The 19810-nt window shown below is 38.8% G+C and overlaps 1 protein-coding gene across 42 annotated transcripts in view; it reads right to left on the bottom strand.

Annotated features, from left to right (window-relative positions):
- Window positions 1–19810, bottom strand: part of CACNA1C (calcium voltage-gated channel subunit alpha1 C) — a 767747-nt gene that overhangs the window by 25810 nt on the left and 722127 nt on the right. For all 42 annotated transcript variants that reach the window (XM_086714435.1, XM_086714443.1, XM_086714446.1 and 39 more), the window contains 4 exons: window positions 12590–12755; window positions 11867–11994; window positions 11143–11239; window positions 9225–9327 (listed from right to left, as the gene is read on the bottom strand). In XM_086714435.1, the coding sequence (XP_086570561.1) occupies window positions 9225–9327; window positions 11143–11239; window positions 11867–11994; window positions 12590–12755 (494 nt within the window). The remainder of the gene's footprint in view (window positions 1–9224; window positions 9328–11142; window positions 11240–11866; window positions 11995–12589; window positions 12756–19810) is intronic.

Raw genomic sequence — 19810 nt, 5'->3', positions numbered from 1 at the left:
AAGCCCTTTTCTGAGTCTCCTGTGGGGAGGATGTGGCAAAAAAATTTCTACTTCTACCTCAGTGTAGAAGTAGAAATCAGTAGACACTGGGTTCTGTTTTGGAGTTTCTCTGGGTCTACTTTTTCCACTGGTAAAACGGACTTAATTTGATGCCTATCTGGTGCAGCCTCTAGGCCACTGGTGGTAGAGCAGCTGTAAGAGAGGATATGGTGGGCAGTAGTCTAAAATTCTGCCTGAGCTATCTCCCACCACCACCAATATATACACACCCTGCATGGTCCCTGGGACTGTGACTCTGATGGATTTTACTCCTGTGATTATATTATATTATGTGGCTCCTATCACCTTAAGATAGGGAATCTAGGTGGGCCTGACCTAACACATGAGCTCTTTAAAAGTAGAGAGTTCACAGGTGCAAACTTCCAGTTATAAAATAAATAAGTCCTGAGATGCAATGTACAGCATGGTAACTATGGTTAATAATACTGTACTGCATGATAGTTGCTAAGATCTTAAAAGTTCTCATCACACACACAAAATTATAATTATATATGGTGATGGATGATAACCAGATTTACTATGGTGATCATTTCTTAATATCTACAAATGTGGAATCATTATGCTGTATATCTGAAACTAATGTAATGTTATATGTCAATTGTACTTCAATAAAACCAAACCAAAACAAATAAAAAAGTAATGCATGAAGAAGGTCAAAAGATAAAACTAGAGCGTTGTCCCAAGTTGGAAGCAGAAGGAATAGGAGGTAGCTGCTATGGCCTGAGAGAAAGCACACACTGATGCTTTGAGCTAAGAGCCAGTCCTACAATGGCAAGAAATGAATTCCTCCAAAAACCTAAATGAGCTGGAGCTTCTGGAAGAGGACACATCCTGATCAATATCCTGATTTGGCTTTGTAAGACTCTTAGCAGAGAACTCAGCTACTCCATGGCTGGACCCCTGACCTTTAGAACTGTGGGCTAATAATAGGTATTGTTCAAGCCAAAGAATTTGTGGTAATTGGTATAGGTATAGGAAACCAATACAGGGGTGTTTACTGCTACTACACAGGGGAAGCAGTATGGTTGAGAGCTCTGGTGTTAGACTATCTGAGGTGAAATCTGCCCTGTGGCCACACCAGAGAGTCTCCTGTGGAAAGTGGTCCAACAGGAGTAAGCAGAGGTGGCAATGGAGAGAGAGTGATGGATTCCTGAGTCCCCTGTCAGATCCAAAAAGTACCTGGAGCCAGAGGATAATCCTGGGCATTCCAGTTATGGAGGCATCCCTAACGGTTAGGTTCACTTCCTGGTTAGGTAGTTAGTGGTTTCTGACATATACAATGAAAGAGTCATAATTAAAATAATGCTCAAATAAAAATGCTTATCTTTTGTAGTGGGTTGAATAGTGTCCCCACCAAATTCATGTCCACATGGAACCTTAGCACATGGCCTTAGTTGGAAATAGGGTCTTTGCAGATGTTACTAGTTAAGACAAAGTCATACTTTATTAGAGTGGACCCTAAATCCAATACTACTGTTGTCTGTATAAGAAGAGGAGAAGACACATGGAGACACACAGAAAAAAGGCCATGTGAAGATGGAGGCAGAGACTAGAGTGATACAGCTATGGCCAAGCAATACCAAGCATTGCTGGCCCCCACCAGAAGCTAGAAGAGAGTCACAGAGCAGATTTTCCTTTGAACCTTGGGGAAGAACAAATGTCACCCATACTTCTCCCATTCAGTAGGTTGCCTTTCCCTTCACTGTGTGAAATTTTTTTGGTTTGACGTAATCTCGTTTGTTTATTTTAGCTTTTTGTCCTTGCCTGAAGAGACTGGTCCAAAAATATTGCCAAAACTGACATCAAAGAATTTACTGCCTATATTTTCTTCTAGGAGTTTTATTGTTTCAGGTCTTACATTCAAGTCTTCAATCCATTTAAATTTTATTTTTGTATGTGGTGTAAGATAGTGGTCCAGTTTCATTCTTTTGTGTGTAGCTGTCCAATGTTCCCAGTACCATTTATTGAAAAGACTTTTCCCCCATTGTATATTCTTGCCTCTTTTGTCATGGATTAATTGACCACATATGTGTGGGCTTTTTTCCTGCACTTTCTGATTCTATTCCATTGATCTATGTGTCTGTGTTCATGCTGGTACCATACTGTTTTGATTAGTATACTAGCTTTGTAGTATAGTTTGAAATCATGAAGGATGATACTTCCAGCTTTGTTCTTCTTTTTCAAGACTGCTTTGGTTATTTATTTTTGTGGTTCCATGCACATTTTGGGATGCTTTGTTCTAATTCTGTGAAAAATGCCATTGGTATTAAAAAAATTTTTTTAGTGTTTATTTTTGAGAGAGACAATGTGTGAGCGGGGGAGGGGCAGAGAGAGAGACACACACACACAGAATCCGAAGCAGGCTGCAGGCTCTGAGCTGTCAGCACAGAGCCTGACATGGGGCTCAAACTCACAAACCATGAGATCATGACGTGATCTGAAGTCAGATGCTTAACTAAGCCACCCAGGTGCCCCGCCATTGGTATTTTGGTAGGGATTGCACTGAATCTGTAGAATGCTTTGGGTAGCATGGACATTTTAACAATATTAATTCTTCCAATCCATGAGCACAAAATATCTTTCCATTTATTCATGTTGTCAATTTCTTTCATCAATGTCTTAAACAGTATTCAGAGTACAGGTCTTTCACTTCCTTGGTTGAATGTATTATAGGTATTTCATTATTTTTGATACAATTGTAAATGGAACTGTTTCCTTACTTTATTTTTCTGATAGTTATTAGTGTATAGAAACAGTGATTTCTGTATGTTAGTTTTGCATCCTGTGACTTTACTGAATTCATTTGTCACCTGTAATAGATTTGGTGGAGTCTCTAGGGTTTTCTCTACACAATATCATGTCATCTGCAAATAGTGACAGTTTTACTTTTTCCTGTTCAATTTTGATGCCTTTATTTCTTTTTCTTGCCTAATTTCTGGCTAGGACTTCCAATACTACGTTGAATTAAAGTGGTAAGAGTGCACATACTTGTCTTGTTCCTGATTGTACAGGAAAAGCTTCAGCTTTTCACCACTGACTATGGTGTTAGCTGTGGGTTTGTCATATATGGCCTTTATTATGTTGAGATACATTCCTTCTATACCCACTTTATTGGCATTTTTGATCATAAAATGAATGTTGAATTTGTTAAGTGCTTTTTTCTGCATCTATTGAGATCTTCATATGATTTTTTATCCTTTGTTTTGTTAATATGGTATATCACATTGATTAATTTGTGGATGTTGAACCATCCTTGCATCTCTGGAATAAATCTCGCTTGATTGTGATGTATAATCCTTTTAATGTATTGTTGAATTTGGTTTGCTAATATTTTGTTAGGAGTTTTACATCTATATTATCAGGGATACTGGCCTGTAATTTTCTTTCTTGTGGTATTTTTGTCTGGTTTGGTATCAGAGTAATGCTAGCTTTGTAAAATAAGTTTGGAAGACTTCCTTCCTCTTTAATCTTTTGGAATAATTTGAGAAGAATAGGTACTAACTCTTCTTCTTAAATTTTTTAAATTTATTTTTATTTTTTAATTAAAAAAATTTTTTTAATGTTTATTTTTGAGAGAGCGAGAGAGAGACAGAGCATGAGCAGGGGGGGAGGCAGAGAGAGAGGGAGACACAGAATCAGAAGCAGACTCCAGGCTCTGAGCTGTCAGCACAGAGCCCGACATGGGGCTTGAACTCTATGAGATCATGACCCAAGCCAAAGTTGCACACTTAACCGACTGAGCCACCCAGGCGCCCCCTTAATTTTTTTAAATGTACTTATTTATTTTTGAGAGAGAGAGAGAGAGAGAGAGAGAGAGACAGCGAGCTAACAGGGGAGGGGCGGGGGGGGAGAGAGAGAATCCCAAGCAGGCTCTACACTGTCAGCACAGAGCCCAATGTGGGGCTCGAACCCATGAACTGTGACTATGACCCACCCATGAACCATGAGACTATGATCTGAGCCAAAATTGGGTCAGACACTTAACCGACTGAGCCACCCAGGTGCCCTGATACCGACTCTTTTTTAAATGTTTAGTAGAGTTCACTTGTGAAGCTGTCTGGTCCTGGACTTTTGTTTTTCAGAAGTTTTAAAATTACTGTTTCAATTTTATGACTTGTAATTGGCCTATTCATATTTTCTATTTTTGTGTGTGTGTGATTCAGTCTTTGGAAGGTTATGTGTTTCTAGGAATTTATTCATTTTTTTTTTTTAGGTTTTTCAATTTGTTGGTATATAATTGTAGTAATCTCTTACCCTTTGTATTTCTTTTCTTTTTAATTTTTAAAAATGTTTATTTATTTTTGAGCAGGGGAGGGGCAGAGAGAGAGGGAGACACAGAAACTGAAGCAGGCTCCAGGCTCTAAACTGTCAGCACAGAGCCTGAAGCAGGGCTTGAACCCACGAACCGTGAGATCATGACCTGAGTTGAAGTCTGACTCTTAACCGACTGAGCCACCCAGGCACCCCTTACCCTTTGTACTTCTGTGGTGTCGGTTGTAACTTTTCTTTCATTTCTGATTTTATTTATTTGGGTCCTCTCTCTTTTACTCTTGAGTTTGGCTACTGATTTTATTTATCTTTTCAAAGAACCAGCTCTTACTTTTACTGATCTTTTCTTTCTTTTTTTTTTCCCCCAATCTCTATTTCATGTATTTCCACTCTGGACTTTATTATTTCCTTCCCTCTACTAATGTTGGGCTTTGTTCCTCTTTTTCTAGTTCCTTTGGGTATAACGTTAGATGGTTTATTTGGGATTTTTTTTTGTTTCTTGAGGTAGGCCTGTATCATTATGAGTTTCCCTCTTAGAATTGCTTATGTTGCATCCCATAGATTTTGGAAAGTTGTATCTCCATTTTCATTTGTCTCAAGGTATTTTTGTTTGTTTGTTTCCTCTTTGATTTCTTTGTTGACCCATTGGTTGTTTAGTAACAAGTTGTTCAGTCTCCACATGTTTGTGGGGTTTTTTTCCAGTTTTCTTTTTGTAATTAATTTCTAGTGTCATACCATTATGTTTGGAAAAGATGCTTGATATGATGTCAGTCTTCTTGAATTTACTGAGACTTGTTTTGTGGCTTAACTATCCTGGAAAATGTTCCATGTGCACTTGAATAGAATGTGTATTCTGCTGTTTTGGATGAAACGTTCTATATATATTTATTAAGTCCATCTGGTCCAATGTGTCATTTAAGGTCAATATTTCCTTATTGATTCTCTGGATGATTTATCCATTGATTAAGTGGGATATTAAAGTTCCTTTCTATTATTGTATTAATGTCAATTTCTCCCTTTATGCCTATTAATATTTGCTTTATATATTTAAATACTTTATGTTGGGTGTATAAATATTTACAAATGTTATATCCTCTTCTTGGATTGAACATTTTTTCATTGTGTAATGCTCTTCTTTGTATTTTGTTATAGTCCTTGTTTTAAAGTCTATTTTGTCTAATATGAGTACTGCCTCACTAGCTTTCTTTTTGTTTCCATTTCCCTGGAATATCTTTTTGCATCTCTTCACTTTCAGTCTCCGAGTGGCTTTAGATCTGAAATGACTCTCTTATAGGCAGCATATAAATGGGTCTTGTTTTTTATCCATTCAGACACCCTATGTCTTTTGATTGGAGCATTTAGTCCATTTATTTTTAATGTGATTATTAATAGGTATGTACTATCATCATTTGGTCAATTGTTTTCTGGTTATTATTGCAGTTCTTCTCTGTTTCATTTTTCTTCTTTTGGTGTCTTCCACTGTGGTTTGATGGTTCTTTAGTTATGTTTGGGTTTCTTTCTCTTTATTTTTGTTGATCTATTGTAGGTTTTGGTTTGTGGTTACCATGATGTTCATAAATATTGCTCTCTCTCTATATATAGCAGTTTATTTTAAGCTAATAGTCACTTAAGTTTGAACAAAATTTGTTTTTGGTTTGAACACATTCTAAAAGCACTACATTTTTACCCACCACCCACAATATTTTATGTTTTTGATGTTATATTTGATATATTTTTATTTTGTGCATTATTTACTTACTGTAGTTATAGTTAAATTACTATTTTTGTTTTCTTAATATTCATACTATCTTTTTTAAATGTTTATTTATTTTTGACAGAGAGAGAAACAGAGCATGAGCAGGGGAGGGGTAGAGAGAGAGGGAGACATAAAATCTGAAATAGGCTCCAGGCTCTGAGCTGTCAGCACAGAGCCCAATGTGGGGCTTGAACTCACAGACCACGAGATCATGACCTGAGCTGAAGTTGGATGCTCAACCGACTGAGCCATCCAGGCACCCCTATTCATACTATCTTTTTAAGTGGCTGATTTACTGATAAATATAAGTATATAAATATATATTCTCTTTATCAGTGAGTTTTTTCTTCAGGTACTATTTCCAGTTATGGCCTTTTCTTTTCTGCTTAAAGAAGACCATTTAACATTTCTGATAAGCTTGGTTTAGTGGCGAGGAACTCCTTTAACTTTTGCTTGTCTAAGAAACTATCTCACCTTCAATTCTGAATGATAACCTTGCCAGGTAGAGCATTCTTGTTGACAGTTTTTTCTTTCAATACTTTGAATATATTATGCCACTCACTTCTGGCCTGCAAAATTTATCCTGAAAAATATGATGATAGTTTTACGGGGGGTTCCTTTGGGCATAACAAGTTGTTTTTCTCTTGTTGCTTTAAAATTTTTTCCCCTTGTCTTTAACTTTTGACAATTTAATAATATTCCTTGGTATAGGTCTCTTTGGGTTCTCTTTTAGGACTTTTTGTGCTTCCTGGACCTGGATGTCTGTTTCCTTTCCCAGGTTAGGGAAGTTTTCAGTCATTATTTCTTCAAATAAGTTTCCTGCCCCCCCCCCCCCCGTCTCCTTCTGGAACCCTTATAATGTGAATTTTAGTGCATTTGATGTTGTTCTAGAGGTTCTTAAAACAATTCTCATTTCTAAAAATTCTTTTTTCTTTTTGCTGTTCTGACGGGATGATTTCCACTATTCTGTCTTCCAGATTGCTGATCCACTCTTTTGTATCATCTAATCTGCTGTTGATTTCTAGTGTATTTTTCAATACACTAGATACAATACATTCTGTTTTGTACTTTCTTATATTTTGTAACTCTTTGTTGAAGTTCTCACTGTGTTCTTTCATTCTTATCCTGAGTTTGGTGAGTATCTTTATGGCCATTACTTTGAAATCTGTCTGGTAAATTACCTATCTCCATTTCATCAGGGATTTCCCACCCCCCCATCCCCCCGCCCCCGGGTTTTATTTTTCCCTTTCATTTAGAACATATTCTTCTGTCTCCTCATTTTGTTTGACTTTCAATTTTTGTTTCTACAAATTAGGTGGAATAACTACCTCTCCTATTCTCAAGGAGTGACCTCATGTAGGAACATCCCCTGTGTAGATTGCATGTGCCTGGAAGTTTTGGCTGGCTGGCTGGAGTTGAAGCCAGCAGGGTCTCAGGGAGTCAAGGGACATATGGTGCTTGGATCACCCTGATGGAATGGCTGGAGCTCAACAGACACTGGCTGGGGGTGTCCTGGGGTGCACTGAGACCAGGTCACCTTGGTGGGTTGGCTGGAGTTGGTGGGCATGGGTGGGGGCTACCTGGGGGAAGCTGGTGTGGGCTAAGGGCCTGGGGCTCATTGGAGCAACCCTATCAGGCCAACTAGAGCACTTAGACCCTGCTCTCATCTGCATTATCAAGGTGAAAGAGGAATGTAAACAATGGTGCTTTTTGGTACCTCCAACCTGGAAAGAATTCCAGTACTCCCCCCACCATTTAGTGGATGTAAATGGATTTCCTTCACTTACAGTCCTGTTGCCTGTTTTCCCCCTGTGTCTCAGGGTAGGTGAGTCTGGGTGCAGGTCCCTCAGTGCTATCCCTCCTCGCTGCAGGTCATCACATTGGTCAGGGTGTTCCCATGGTTACCATGTTTTCATCTTTCCTGCCATTCTCTGTGTGGTGCTTCTAACATTTGTTGTGCAGAAGCTGTTTTTCAGGGTGAATTGCTCTATATGTGGGTGTAGATTTGGTGTGTCCTTGGGAGGAGGTGAATTCAGGGTCTTCTTACACCAGAATCTCAGACTGCCTCCTTCAGCCTTTGTTTCTCTTTAGTTTGGCAGCATAACTTGAACTATTTTCAATTTTTTAAAGATTAGCTCATTACTTTGACATGTGTCTTGCTGGCCTGGTTCTTGTTTTCCTTCATTGTAGATGTTTCTATTATTTTGTGGAAGGATTTAACTGAGAAATGGCACTTCTTTGGATTCTTCACTGAACTGAATTCCCACACATCATTATCATTCTTATTTTACAAATGAAGAAACTGAAGTAGAGAGAGAATAAATGCCTTATCAAGTTTTAAACAAGCTTCAACAGCTGACTTTGAGGCAGGTGGTCTTTTGACCACACTCTAGGAAACATTGTAATTAAGCTAGAAGCTCTTGGAGAGCAATTGCATCTTCTTAGGTACATTCTATATAGCCTTTTCCACAGAGTGGTTCAGAAATACTTATCAATTACAAAGACAGCTGATTATCTCAGCCAAGGCTGCTGCTAGCCCATAGGGCACATTTGTGCAAACCAGAAGGCATCCCTTCAGGTGGACACATCCCTGAGGGAGCATGGCCCGGCTAGCAAAGCACAGGTGAGATCTTAACCCACACCTGTCAGCTAGCTGAGCACCTTGATCCAGGCACAGCCTGTATAATTGTATGTGATTACCTTGACCATAATCACCATTTGCCAATATGACCCCTTCCTGACACTTCTAATTTAAAAAGAAAGGTAAACATTTGAGAGATCCACACAGTCAGTAAAATTTCATTTAGATGGAACTTAGTCCTGCTTCAGGTAACACTCATCACCTTCTGCTTTTGAACTATAAGCTCTGACTTCAAGATATCACCCAGAATCATTCATAGAAATTGATGGAAAGCTAGGGTTCAAAATAAATAGGCTAGAGGCCAAAAGGCCATTCAAGGAGCAAAGGAAACATGAGCAGGCCAGGCCTCTTCAGCATGTGAAGGTTATCACTGAGCCGCTGCTCTGATACACAGGATGGGAAGATCCTGGGAGCACTTTATAGCCTATTGGTTTCCTCTTTTGTTAACCTGTTAGACCTTCTGAGTGGCTCTCCCAGTGGCCCTCAGATGACCCTTACCTTCTGTTTTGATCCGCAGGGCTGTCCGGACTAGGGCAAACAGGGTGGCATTGAACATGACAGTCCCATCACTGTTCAGAGGCATGTTCATGGAGACCAGACGCTGGAGGAGAAAGGGAGGCAAAGCTGGTGATTACAGCAAACAGTTCTCAAAGGACCTACAGAACCACCATGGCAGGAGAATGCCAGGAGGGAGCCTTGAAACTTGTGTGTGTGTTGGGAGCAGGTGGGGGTTGAGGCATGGGTCACTAAAATGTATTCAAAATCTGTTCTGGGGAGAATCTCAGCTCTGCCAAAAGTACTTTCACCCTACCACACAGAGTGAAGGAAGAATGGAAATTGTCCTTATTAGACCCTTGCCTCCACAAAAGGATGGTAAGCCCACACAACCCCCTCCTCTGCTCAAATGTCTGCTCAGGCATATGGGTGTGCTTTCTACTGGCAACGAAGAACAGCTGCATGCCAGGCATTTGCCAGGAGCCCACCTGCCAGCAGCATTCATCCAAAGCCTTGACAAGAGAGACAGTAATGGCAGGTTTGCATGCAGGAGGTGTAGTGTATCTTCTTTTCTGTATATTGAAAAATATACCTCTGCATCAAGCTGAATTAAAAGCTTGTTGACTGGATTGGATCAGATTGCCCTTTTCCCTCCATTCTCACCACCCAAAATAGCTGCTATTGCACTGTGCCCTGGTGTGCGGCCCTCAGCACACACCAGAGTAATTATGAGAAAGAGCACCATTCTGGCATCTGCTCTCAAGATGTGGTCAAAGATCTTATTCGTTAGATCGTATGGTGTCCCATTAACCATAGTGCCAAAAAGGTTTATAATTTTCCTGAGTGACTGGATCTTCTTGACTCTCAAGGACAGTGTGAATTGTGGACTGGCCGTGGGGAAGCTCAACACCCAGGCAGTCTGGAAGGCACAAAGACACACTGTCACCTTGTGCAGGCCACATTTGTCCCTGCTCTTTTGTCCATTGTGCTTTGACTTTACATTTAATTTGTGCTCTTTTTTTTGGTCTTATCTTCTATACCCTTGGAAATCTTCTAACATCTTTTTTGGAACAAGGTGGAGATGCAAGTGAGAAAAAAATGAGTAAAACAGAGCACAATTCAGTTCTCCATTTTCCATGAATGCTTTATCGACAGAGTTAAAATTTTCTATTTGAGCCTCTTCTATACAGCTCTCTGATCTCACTTTCCCTAACCCCTTTCAGCTCATTGTTATTCCAATAAGGAGTACAGAGTGGTGGAAATGGGGATTGAAAGAAGAGGGGAGAGAGTGGAAACAATACCCTTCAGCATTTGTGGGGCTACCTGGTTGGGATTATAATGAGGTAAGGGAGGTGCCTGGACACACAATTGAAGGGGGCGCTCACTCTCAGGGTCATGTGAGGGCCACATGAGCAACAGTTAGGTCTAAAGAGACTAGGATGCTTGTTTTTACTTTTATGGGGTCATGGACTCACTTAGAAATACGAACATGATGGATCCTCTCCCTGGTACAATTTGTGAGTGTTTCAGTGATTTTGCACACAATTTTAGAGATTTACAGGTCCCTGAGGCTGATACATAGACACTCTAATAGCCCCCTGATCCCAGGAAGAGAACCCCTAATCCATCTGTCCTTGGCTGGAAGTCTTCTAGGATGCCTAGGTGGTGCAGCTTGATGGGACTGGGCATGTGGCTGGTTGGGTCATGAGGCATCCATTTCATCTTTCCTTTATGGTGTCTGAGGACTGATTGTTGGTAGGAACCTCAAAATATAATCTGGCCCATGTTCATTTCTTTAGGCACATAAAATATTGTCTTCAATCCCTGTAAGGATCAAGGTCTGACCAAGGTCACAAGACAAATAGGCCTCTTCCCTTCCATATTTTTTCTTTTTCTCCTTTGAACTCAGGCCATCTCTTACTTTGCAAGCCACGCGGTGAGGGCACAGCTTCCCAAAACCCAGTGGGGGCTGAATCCGCCGGAGCAGGGTCACCACATCTAGGTGTTTGATACGACCCCTAAAAGAGGAAGGAGAGGAGTCAAAGATCAGTCAAGAGTCGTGGTTTCGACTAGCAGCCCAGGACTCAGTACTGGGCTCTCCAAAGCTATTGTTCTGTTGGTCAAACTTGGTGCAGAGTTGCAGAATTGCATGGTAAAACTCCAAAACCAATATATACATTTTAATGAACAATTTTCCACCAGTGCTTTGCTTAAGGTGGAAGAGACTTTCAGGAGTACAATGAGATTCTTACAGATACTTGCTGCTGCAATCTAACCATCTGACCAAAAGGCATTTATTGAGCGTCAACCGAATGTGATGGACCTATGAGGGTATCTTTGAACCTGAAGCAAGAATGGAGTGAGATCTACTTGACTAAATATTTTAACTTGAATACTTACTAGTTATTCCTGACACTAGGATCCCCCATCCTTCTGTCCAACTGAAAATAGCAGACATGTTCTTGACTTAGCCAAAGATGCCTGGCGTATCACTGGCCCTTTTGACCTTTGGCCCTGGGGACTGGTGCAGTTCAGTGTTTCCAGTCGATCTACTCAATGCTAAACTGTTCTGAACCTCTCCTATAGGTGTGGTCACATAATGTTCTCTGGGTTTTGGGAATCAGTCTTTCTCTCTGGGAACTTACTTAGCTTCAGGATCATACTCTGCCCAGATTCTTTTAAATTCATCCAGATGATGGGGACCAAGGATTGACCAGTCTCTTGTCAGGTAGTCAAAGTTGTCCATGATGACAGCTACAAAGAGGTTGATGATCTGCCGAGGACAGAGATATGATGAGTTTCTACAAGAGGACCTCCTGTACACTTGAATCCTCTTTGCCAGCCGGTGCCATGTGTGGCAGAAGCCCGTGTTTCTAAAGACCAGCTATATTCACCATTTAAAACACCAGTCCCTGGAACTTGGGTCTCTTGGGTATGAATTTGCTTGCCTCAGAACAGGGTTGGATGAACCCCACATGTGGGCTGGACAGTTTCTCTCATACACAATTGCTGGGTAGCGCTGCCAAGGACAGAGGGCAGCTTTATCCACCACCCTTCCTGCACTCTGCATCAAAGTGTCAAAAACATACAGGTTGCCTCTAGGCCTCCACACACATCCCCTCTGTCCTCTAGTACAATGACATCATCACAAGAGCCAAGAATGGGCAAGAAAGATGTTGGTTGGGCTCACTCTGGCCCAGGGCTTTGTGTCCTTGTCTGATGGTTGGACATTCCTCCTAACTCAGTCTCTGCAAGCTAGTTCCTCTGATGGAGTTGCTCTGACTGCAAGCTGCAAAGGTAGATAGAGAGCTGGGCTGCCTTGAACTGCACACTCATACCCATGGCTGTTCAGCCCCACCTTGGCTTACCAGGAAGGCACAGAGCATGTAGAAGCTGATGAAGTAGAAGACGGCAAAACTGCTGCCACAGGGCGTTTCCCCTTCCGTGCTGTTGCTGGGCTCTGACTCGGGGGCACACTTCTTCCCTGGCATGCAGGCCAGCATGATGTCTTGCCATGCCTCCCCTGTGGCACACCTAGGGGAGAGCGGTGAGAGAGTCTACCACCCATGGGGCCCATCTCATATCTCTGGATCTTTCTCTTACCCCTTGTGCCATCCTCCCTGCCCAGAGGGAACTACTGAATTGAATTTGGTGTTTATCATTCCCTGAATGGTCTGATACAGTCACTATCAGATACGAAAATATATATCATTGTTTTGAATGTTTTAAAACTATATATAAATGGTGACAAACTGCCTTTTCTGAAAAGTCCCTTTTTTTGCAATTCATGTTAAGTTTGCAATTCATGTTAAGATTTATCCATTTAGTTCTAGTTCATTCAACATAACTACCCTATAGCAGTATACTCTATGTATATACCATTAAAAAAAACCCCATTGTCCTGCTTAAGGTTTTTCTTTTCTTTTTTGCTATTATAAAGAAGACTGCAATCAAAATGCAGGTCCATGCCTTGGATATCTGCTTAGAAAGTGGAAGTTAGGGTCGTCTTCATTTTCACTAGGTATTCCTGGTTCTCCAAAGGTTTGTCCAATCTATGCTCTGGTCGTCAGTGCAGGACAAATGCCATTGCTCTGTGGACTTGCCAACTCGTTTTCAGTTTTGCTGAGGTATAATTGACAAATAAAATTGTAAGGTATTTATTTATTTTCTTTTTTTGAATGTTTATTTTGTGTGTGTGTGTGTGTGTGAGAGAGAGAGAGAGAGAGAGAGTGCACAGGCACACATTGGGGAGGGGCAGAAAGAGAGGGAAAGAGAGAATCCCAATCAGGCTCTGTGCTATCAGTGCAGAGCCCCATGTGGGGCTCCATCTCACAAACTCTGAAATCACGACCTGAGCTGAAACCAAGAGTTGGATGCTTAACAGATGGAGACACCCAGGTGCCCCCAAAGTTGTAAGATATTTAAAGTGTACTTCATGATGATTTGATTTACCTATACATTGTGCAAGGATTCATATGGTAATTTTATTTTTAATTTTTTGAGTCATCGTCATACTGTTTTACACAATGGCTATGCCTTTTTCTTTCTCACCAACAGGGCACAAGGGTTCCGATTTCTCCACATCCTTGCCAACACTTGTTGTTTTCTGTTTTGTTTTGTTTGATAGTAGGTATCCTAATGAATATGAGGTAGTATCTCACTGTAGTTCTGATTTATATTTCCCTTATGATTAGTGATGTTGAACATCTTTTCACATGCTCATTGGCCATTTATATATCTTCTTTGGATATTTGGAGAAATGTCTATTCAAGACTTTTGCCCATTTTAAAACTGTTGTTGTTGAGTTTGGCAATTGATTTTTTGGCATTTAATTTTGTTTCTTCTGCAATTCTTACTTTTTATTTTTCTTATTGCATTGGATAAAACTTGCAGTATAATGTTGACTAGGAAAAGTGATAGTATGTGCTCTTTTCTCTATTTACTAATTACCTGGTATAGACTGAATGTGTCCCCCACCAAATTCATGTGTTGAAGCCTTAAGCCTCAATAAATTTGCAGGTGAGGCCACAGGAGATAATAAGATTTGGATCAGGTCATAATGCTGGGTCCCCCATGATAAAATTAGTGTCTTTTTAATAACGGAAGGAGAGACTTGAGCTTTCCATTTTTTTCATCATATGAGGACACAGCAATAAGGTGGCTGTCTGTAGGCCAGGAAGAGGGCTCACACCAGGAACTGAATTGACTGGGACCTTGATCTCAGACTTCTAGCTTCCAGATGTGTGAGAAAGAAATGTCTGTTGTTTAAGCCACTCATTTCATATTTTGTTAAAGTAGGCTGACCAAACTAATAATTTCCAGTACAGGAAAGTGATTGTTTTCTTTTGTTAATCTTCCACTTTACTGATTCTATTAATTGTTATAAGGTTTTTGAGTTGATTTGCTTGTTTTTTCTACCTGGATTAGACTGTTGTTTGCCAACAATGACAGTTATGTCTACACGTTTTCATATTTATACTTCTTGCTTTTTTCCCCTTTCTTAATACATATGTAACACAGGGATGATCTATTCTTTGATATTTTGGTAGACATCACACATAAAAATACTGGATCTTGGGACTTTTTGAGGACTAAAACTTTGATTACCTTTTCAATTTCTATTGTGACTAATTAAACAAAATTTGCTCTTAAGATAATTTTGTGATTTATATTTTCCTATATAAAAGTGCCTACTGGATTTTCAAGTATTTGACATAAATTTGTTCATATTTTATCATTCTGAAAATCTCTTGCATATCTATAATTGTATTTCTTTTCTTATTTTTGATGTGTCTTTTTAAAAAAATTAGATTTGATGAAGTTTTGTTTATTCACTGGTATTTTCAAAGACTTAGTTTTAGGGTCTATTGATAAATATTTTTGTTTCATATTTTATTAATTTCTGCTTTTATTTTAATAAGTGAGTTATTTCATATTTAGGGGTTATTTTGCTATTCTTTTTCCATCCATTGTTTTGGTTATTATAAATTTGTAAAATAAAATTTTGGCTTTGAAATTTTCTTTGGTATTGATTGATACGTCTTATAAATTTAAGATGTACTGCTCTCACTTTTCATTTCTAAGAAGTATGTAAGCTTCAGCTTTGAGTTATTTAGATCAGTGACTCAAAACATTTACATGAATAGATTTTGGAGGGACTACTGATTTTGTGGTTAATTTATAATTTTTGCTATATTGGAGTCAGGGGAAGTTTTACAATTTATTGAATTTTTCTCTGTGACTTAAATCTTGGCTAATTTTTGTGAATGTTTCTGGGTGCTTAAAAATAACTTTTTTTTGCAATTTATTGAGTACAAATTTATTACATTAAATTTGTCAGTTGTGTGTTTTTTGAATTTTAATTAATTAATTAAAAATTAAATATTTATTTTTGAGGTAGAGAGAGCATGTGTGTGCATGCGTGCACAAGTGGGGGAGGGGTAGAGAGAAGGGGAGAGGATCCTAAGCAGACTCTGTGCTGACAGAAGTGAGCATGATGTGGGCCTCGAACTCACAAACTGTGAGTGGCTGAAGCTGGACACTCAGCCAACTGAATCACCCAGGTGCCCCTATCAATTGTGTTTTTAGATATTCTTTACCCTTTCTTTTATTTTGTTCTATTTGATCTGTCATTTTTGGCATATCTCCCATTGTGTGTATTTCTGTGTGTGTGTGTGTGTGTGTGTATGTGAGTGTTCATTTTTTCCTTATTCTATTAGTCTCATTGATATATTTCCAAATTATATTGTTAGGCTCATGTAGTTTTGTGATTATTATGTAATCTGGTGGATTATACCTTCTATCTATATCAAATATCCCTCTTTGTCTTATTTAGTGCCTTTCATTTGGAATTTTATTTCTTCTGATACTGTTATTACTACATCTATTTTTTTTTAAGCATTGTTCTTTTTCCATTCCTTTATTTTTATTTTCTTTAGATCATTTTATTTTACTATATTATAAACAGGCTACAGTTAGATTTCTTAAAACCAACATTGGAGTATCTATCTTTTAATAGAAAAATTTAATTTTTAGTGATTATTAATCTTTGCTTTTATTCCTGCCATCTTGTTTTCTTTTCTAATTTTCTTTCCCTCCCTTCTCTCTCCTTCCTTCTTTCCTTCCTTCCCACCTTCCTTCCTCCTTCCTTCCTTTGCCTTTCCTTCCTTTTGTGGAATTGCCAAGGTTTTACTTGCTGATTTTTGCCCCCTCTAGTGATTTGGAATGTACACATTTCCATTTCTGTTTTTCTAATGGTTGACCTTCAAATATTTAACATATATATTTACACACTTTCCCCTGGCTGTGCATAGGGTTGAATAGCATCTTTTCCTCTCTACAACAAGAGAAGAATGTCAGCACACTTTCATGTTTCTTATTCTTCTACCACCTCATTCTTCTGACTTTGTTGAGATAATTTTAAGGTTTTTACTTGCAAATTGCTATTGAGGTTTTGGACATTTTCCCTTAACAGTTATTATTTCTTATTTAAAAATTTATTACAAAAATTTTCAACCATATACAAAAGTAGAAATTATAAAGAAACCCCAGGTACCCATCACCCAATCTTAACAATCATCAATATTTTGCTGTGTGTGTTTCATATATCTCCCCCAAATTACCCTTCTCCCCTTTTCGCTGGAATATTTTATTTTATATTATTTTATTTTATTCTTTTGTATTTTGGATTCTCACCTTTTAAAAAAATTGAAGTAGTTGACACAGTGTTAACATTAGTTTCAGGTGCACAGCACAGTGATTCAACAAGTCTATATGCTCTGCTCACTGCAAGTGTAGCCACCATCTGTCACCATACAACACTAGTATAGTACCACTGACTATATTCCCTATACGGCACCTTTTATCTCTGTGATGGAATAGTTTAAAGCAAATCCCAAACTTCATGTAATATCATTATATCAACCCTAAATATTTCAATATGCATCTAAAAAATAAAATGATAACTTTATGTAACCACAATATAATTATTACACTTAAAAATTAACAATTCTTTAATAACTAATACCTCCCTTAACAACTATTTAGATTTAATATAAGGTTTATAATTTCTTTGTTCATAACTCATAACTATAAACTTCATGGCTTCTTTGCTAATATTACTCTGTTCATTCTATTTGTTAGATTAATTTTTCATTCTGTGGAAGTGCATCCTTGTGTAGTTGTTTCTGTGAGGGAGTAAACTTTCTGGGTTCTTATGCTTTTGGAATCTATTTTGCTTTGTTACAGTGCTAATTAGGCTGCATTATAGGAGTCTGGGTCCAAAAGTACATTTTCTTCATAATATTGAATACATTATTCCTTTGTCTTCTAGTATGTACTTTTGCTAATACCAAGTATAATGAAAATTGGTATTTTTTCAATTTTAACTTGTTTTATTTTTTATTTTTTTAAATTTACATCCAAATTAGTTAGCATATAGTGCAACAATGATTTCAGGAGTAGATTCCTTAGTGCCCCTTACCCATTTAGCCCATCCCCCCTCCCACTACCCCTCCAGCAACCCTCAGTTTGTTCTCCATATTTATGAGTCTCTTCTGTTTTGTCCCCTCCCTGTTTTTATATTATTTTTGTTTCACTTCCCTTATGTTCATCTGTTTTATCTCTTGAAGTCCTCATATGAGTGAAGTCATATGATTTTTGTCTTTCTCTGACTGACTAATTTCACTTAGCATAATACCGTCTAGTTCCATCCACGTAGTTGCAAATGGCAAGATTTCATTCTTTTTGATTGACAAATAATACTCCATTGTATACATATACCACATCTTCTTTATCCATTCATCCATCGATGGACATTTGGGCTCTTTCCATATTTTGGCTATTGTTGATAGCGCTGCTATAAACATGGGGGTGCATGTGTCCCTTCGAAACAGCACACCTGTATCCCGTGGATAAATGCCTAGTAGTGCAATTGCTGGGTCATAGGGTAGTTCTATTTTTAGTTTTTTGAGGAACCTCCATACTGTTTTCCAGAGTGGCTGCACCAGCTTGCATTCCCAGGAACACTTTTGAAAGTATTTTTTTTTCTTAGGAAGCTTTAAGGATATTTTCTTTATTCTTGGTATTCTAAAACTTCATCATAATGTGTCTAAGGGACTTTTTGACAAACTTATTCTGCATTTAGTAGGCCATTGCAATCTGAAGGCTCAGATCTTTATATGAAATTTTCTTTGATCATTCCTTCATTTCCTTCTCTCCATTCCTTCTGTCTTTTCTAGCTGAATTTGTATGAGAAAGATGGGATTTTCAGTTCTATCCTCCATGTGTTAATTTTTATTTTATATTTTCAGTTTTTTTTGTGCCTTTGGCTGTGTACTAAGAGAATCCTGGTTTGACCTTTCAGCTCAGTACCTCATTCTTTAGCTGTGCCCATTTTCTGAATATTTCAACAACTGTATGTTTTTTTTGAGTTCTTTCTTTAATTTGTTCTTATTAATAATGACTTCTCTGGGGTGCCTGGGTGGCTCAGTCACTTAAGCATCTGACTCTTGGTTTTGGCTCAGGTCATTATCTCACAGTTCGTGGGACTGAGCCCAGAGCTGTCAACACAGAGGCTGCTTCGGATTCTCTTTCTCTCTCTCTCCCAGCCCCTCCCCTGCTCTCTCTCTCTCAAAATAAATGAACTTAAAAAAAACCACTTCTCCTCCTCCTTCTTAATTTAACAGATGTAATATGCTCTGCAATCTCTCTAAAGATATGAATTATATTTATTTTCAAATCTTTTAGCTTCATATATTCTTTTTCCTCCTCATGTGTTCATTCATCTGCTAATTGAGCATGGTGCCTTTCTTTATTGATACTAGTTTCCCCCCAATACTTTGGTATTATTATTGACTGTTATTTGTGCTTGAGAACCCAGTTCACAACTCTGTGGATCAAATTTTCATTAGAGAGACTCTTTGGAGATCATGGAAGAAAGAGAAGATGTGCTGTCAGGTGAGGTGGGAAGGTAGCATCTCTGAGGGTGGATTTCCTTGGGGGGACCTGTTCTACTTCTCAGACCCCAAAGCCCAGGGGTGTGATGTTCAGTGCTGCTGCTTTCAGCTTGTGAGCATTAGCAAATGCTCTCCAAATACAGGTCCTTGAGGAGCTGGCCTGGTCATGGTCTCTCCTGTGCTGTGCACCTGTGGATCCAGGAAGTGCTCTCACTTTTTTCACAGGCCACATATTGTTGGGAAGGTGTTTTCTTCAGATCTTGTTCCTTTGTCAATTGAACCCCATCTGATTTCTTCCATTTAGAAATTCCTCAACATTCCTGGTTGAGTAACAGCACTCTTTCATGTCCCCCCCCCCCCAACCTTAGTATTGTTATGGGTTTATTCTTTTAAGAAATATCTTCTGTCATCAAGGGCTTTAGGACAGGAGGGGAGATAGACCCATGTGCTCAGTCTTATATCTGTGTTCAGCTCTGATATTTAAATATGGCACAGGCTTAAGTGTTTTGATTTAATACATTTTGAGCAATAATGATACTTGAGCTTGGGTGTGGGGAAAGGATTTGATAGAACTTGGTGAAAGTGATGCTGTCTGATAGATCTCTGGATCTTCTGGAAAGGGACCCCAGGGAA

The sequence above is a fragment of the Puma concolor genome, chromosome B4 (assembly GCF_028749965.1).
Source record: "Puma concolor isolate L17-30 chromosome B4, mPumCon1.1.hap2, whole genome shotgun sequence".
Taxonomy (NCBI): Eukaryota; Metazoa; Chordata; class Mammalia; order Carnivora; family Felidae; genus Puma; species Puma concolor.
This window is presented reverse-complemented; position numbering and strand designations above follow the sequence as displayed.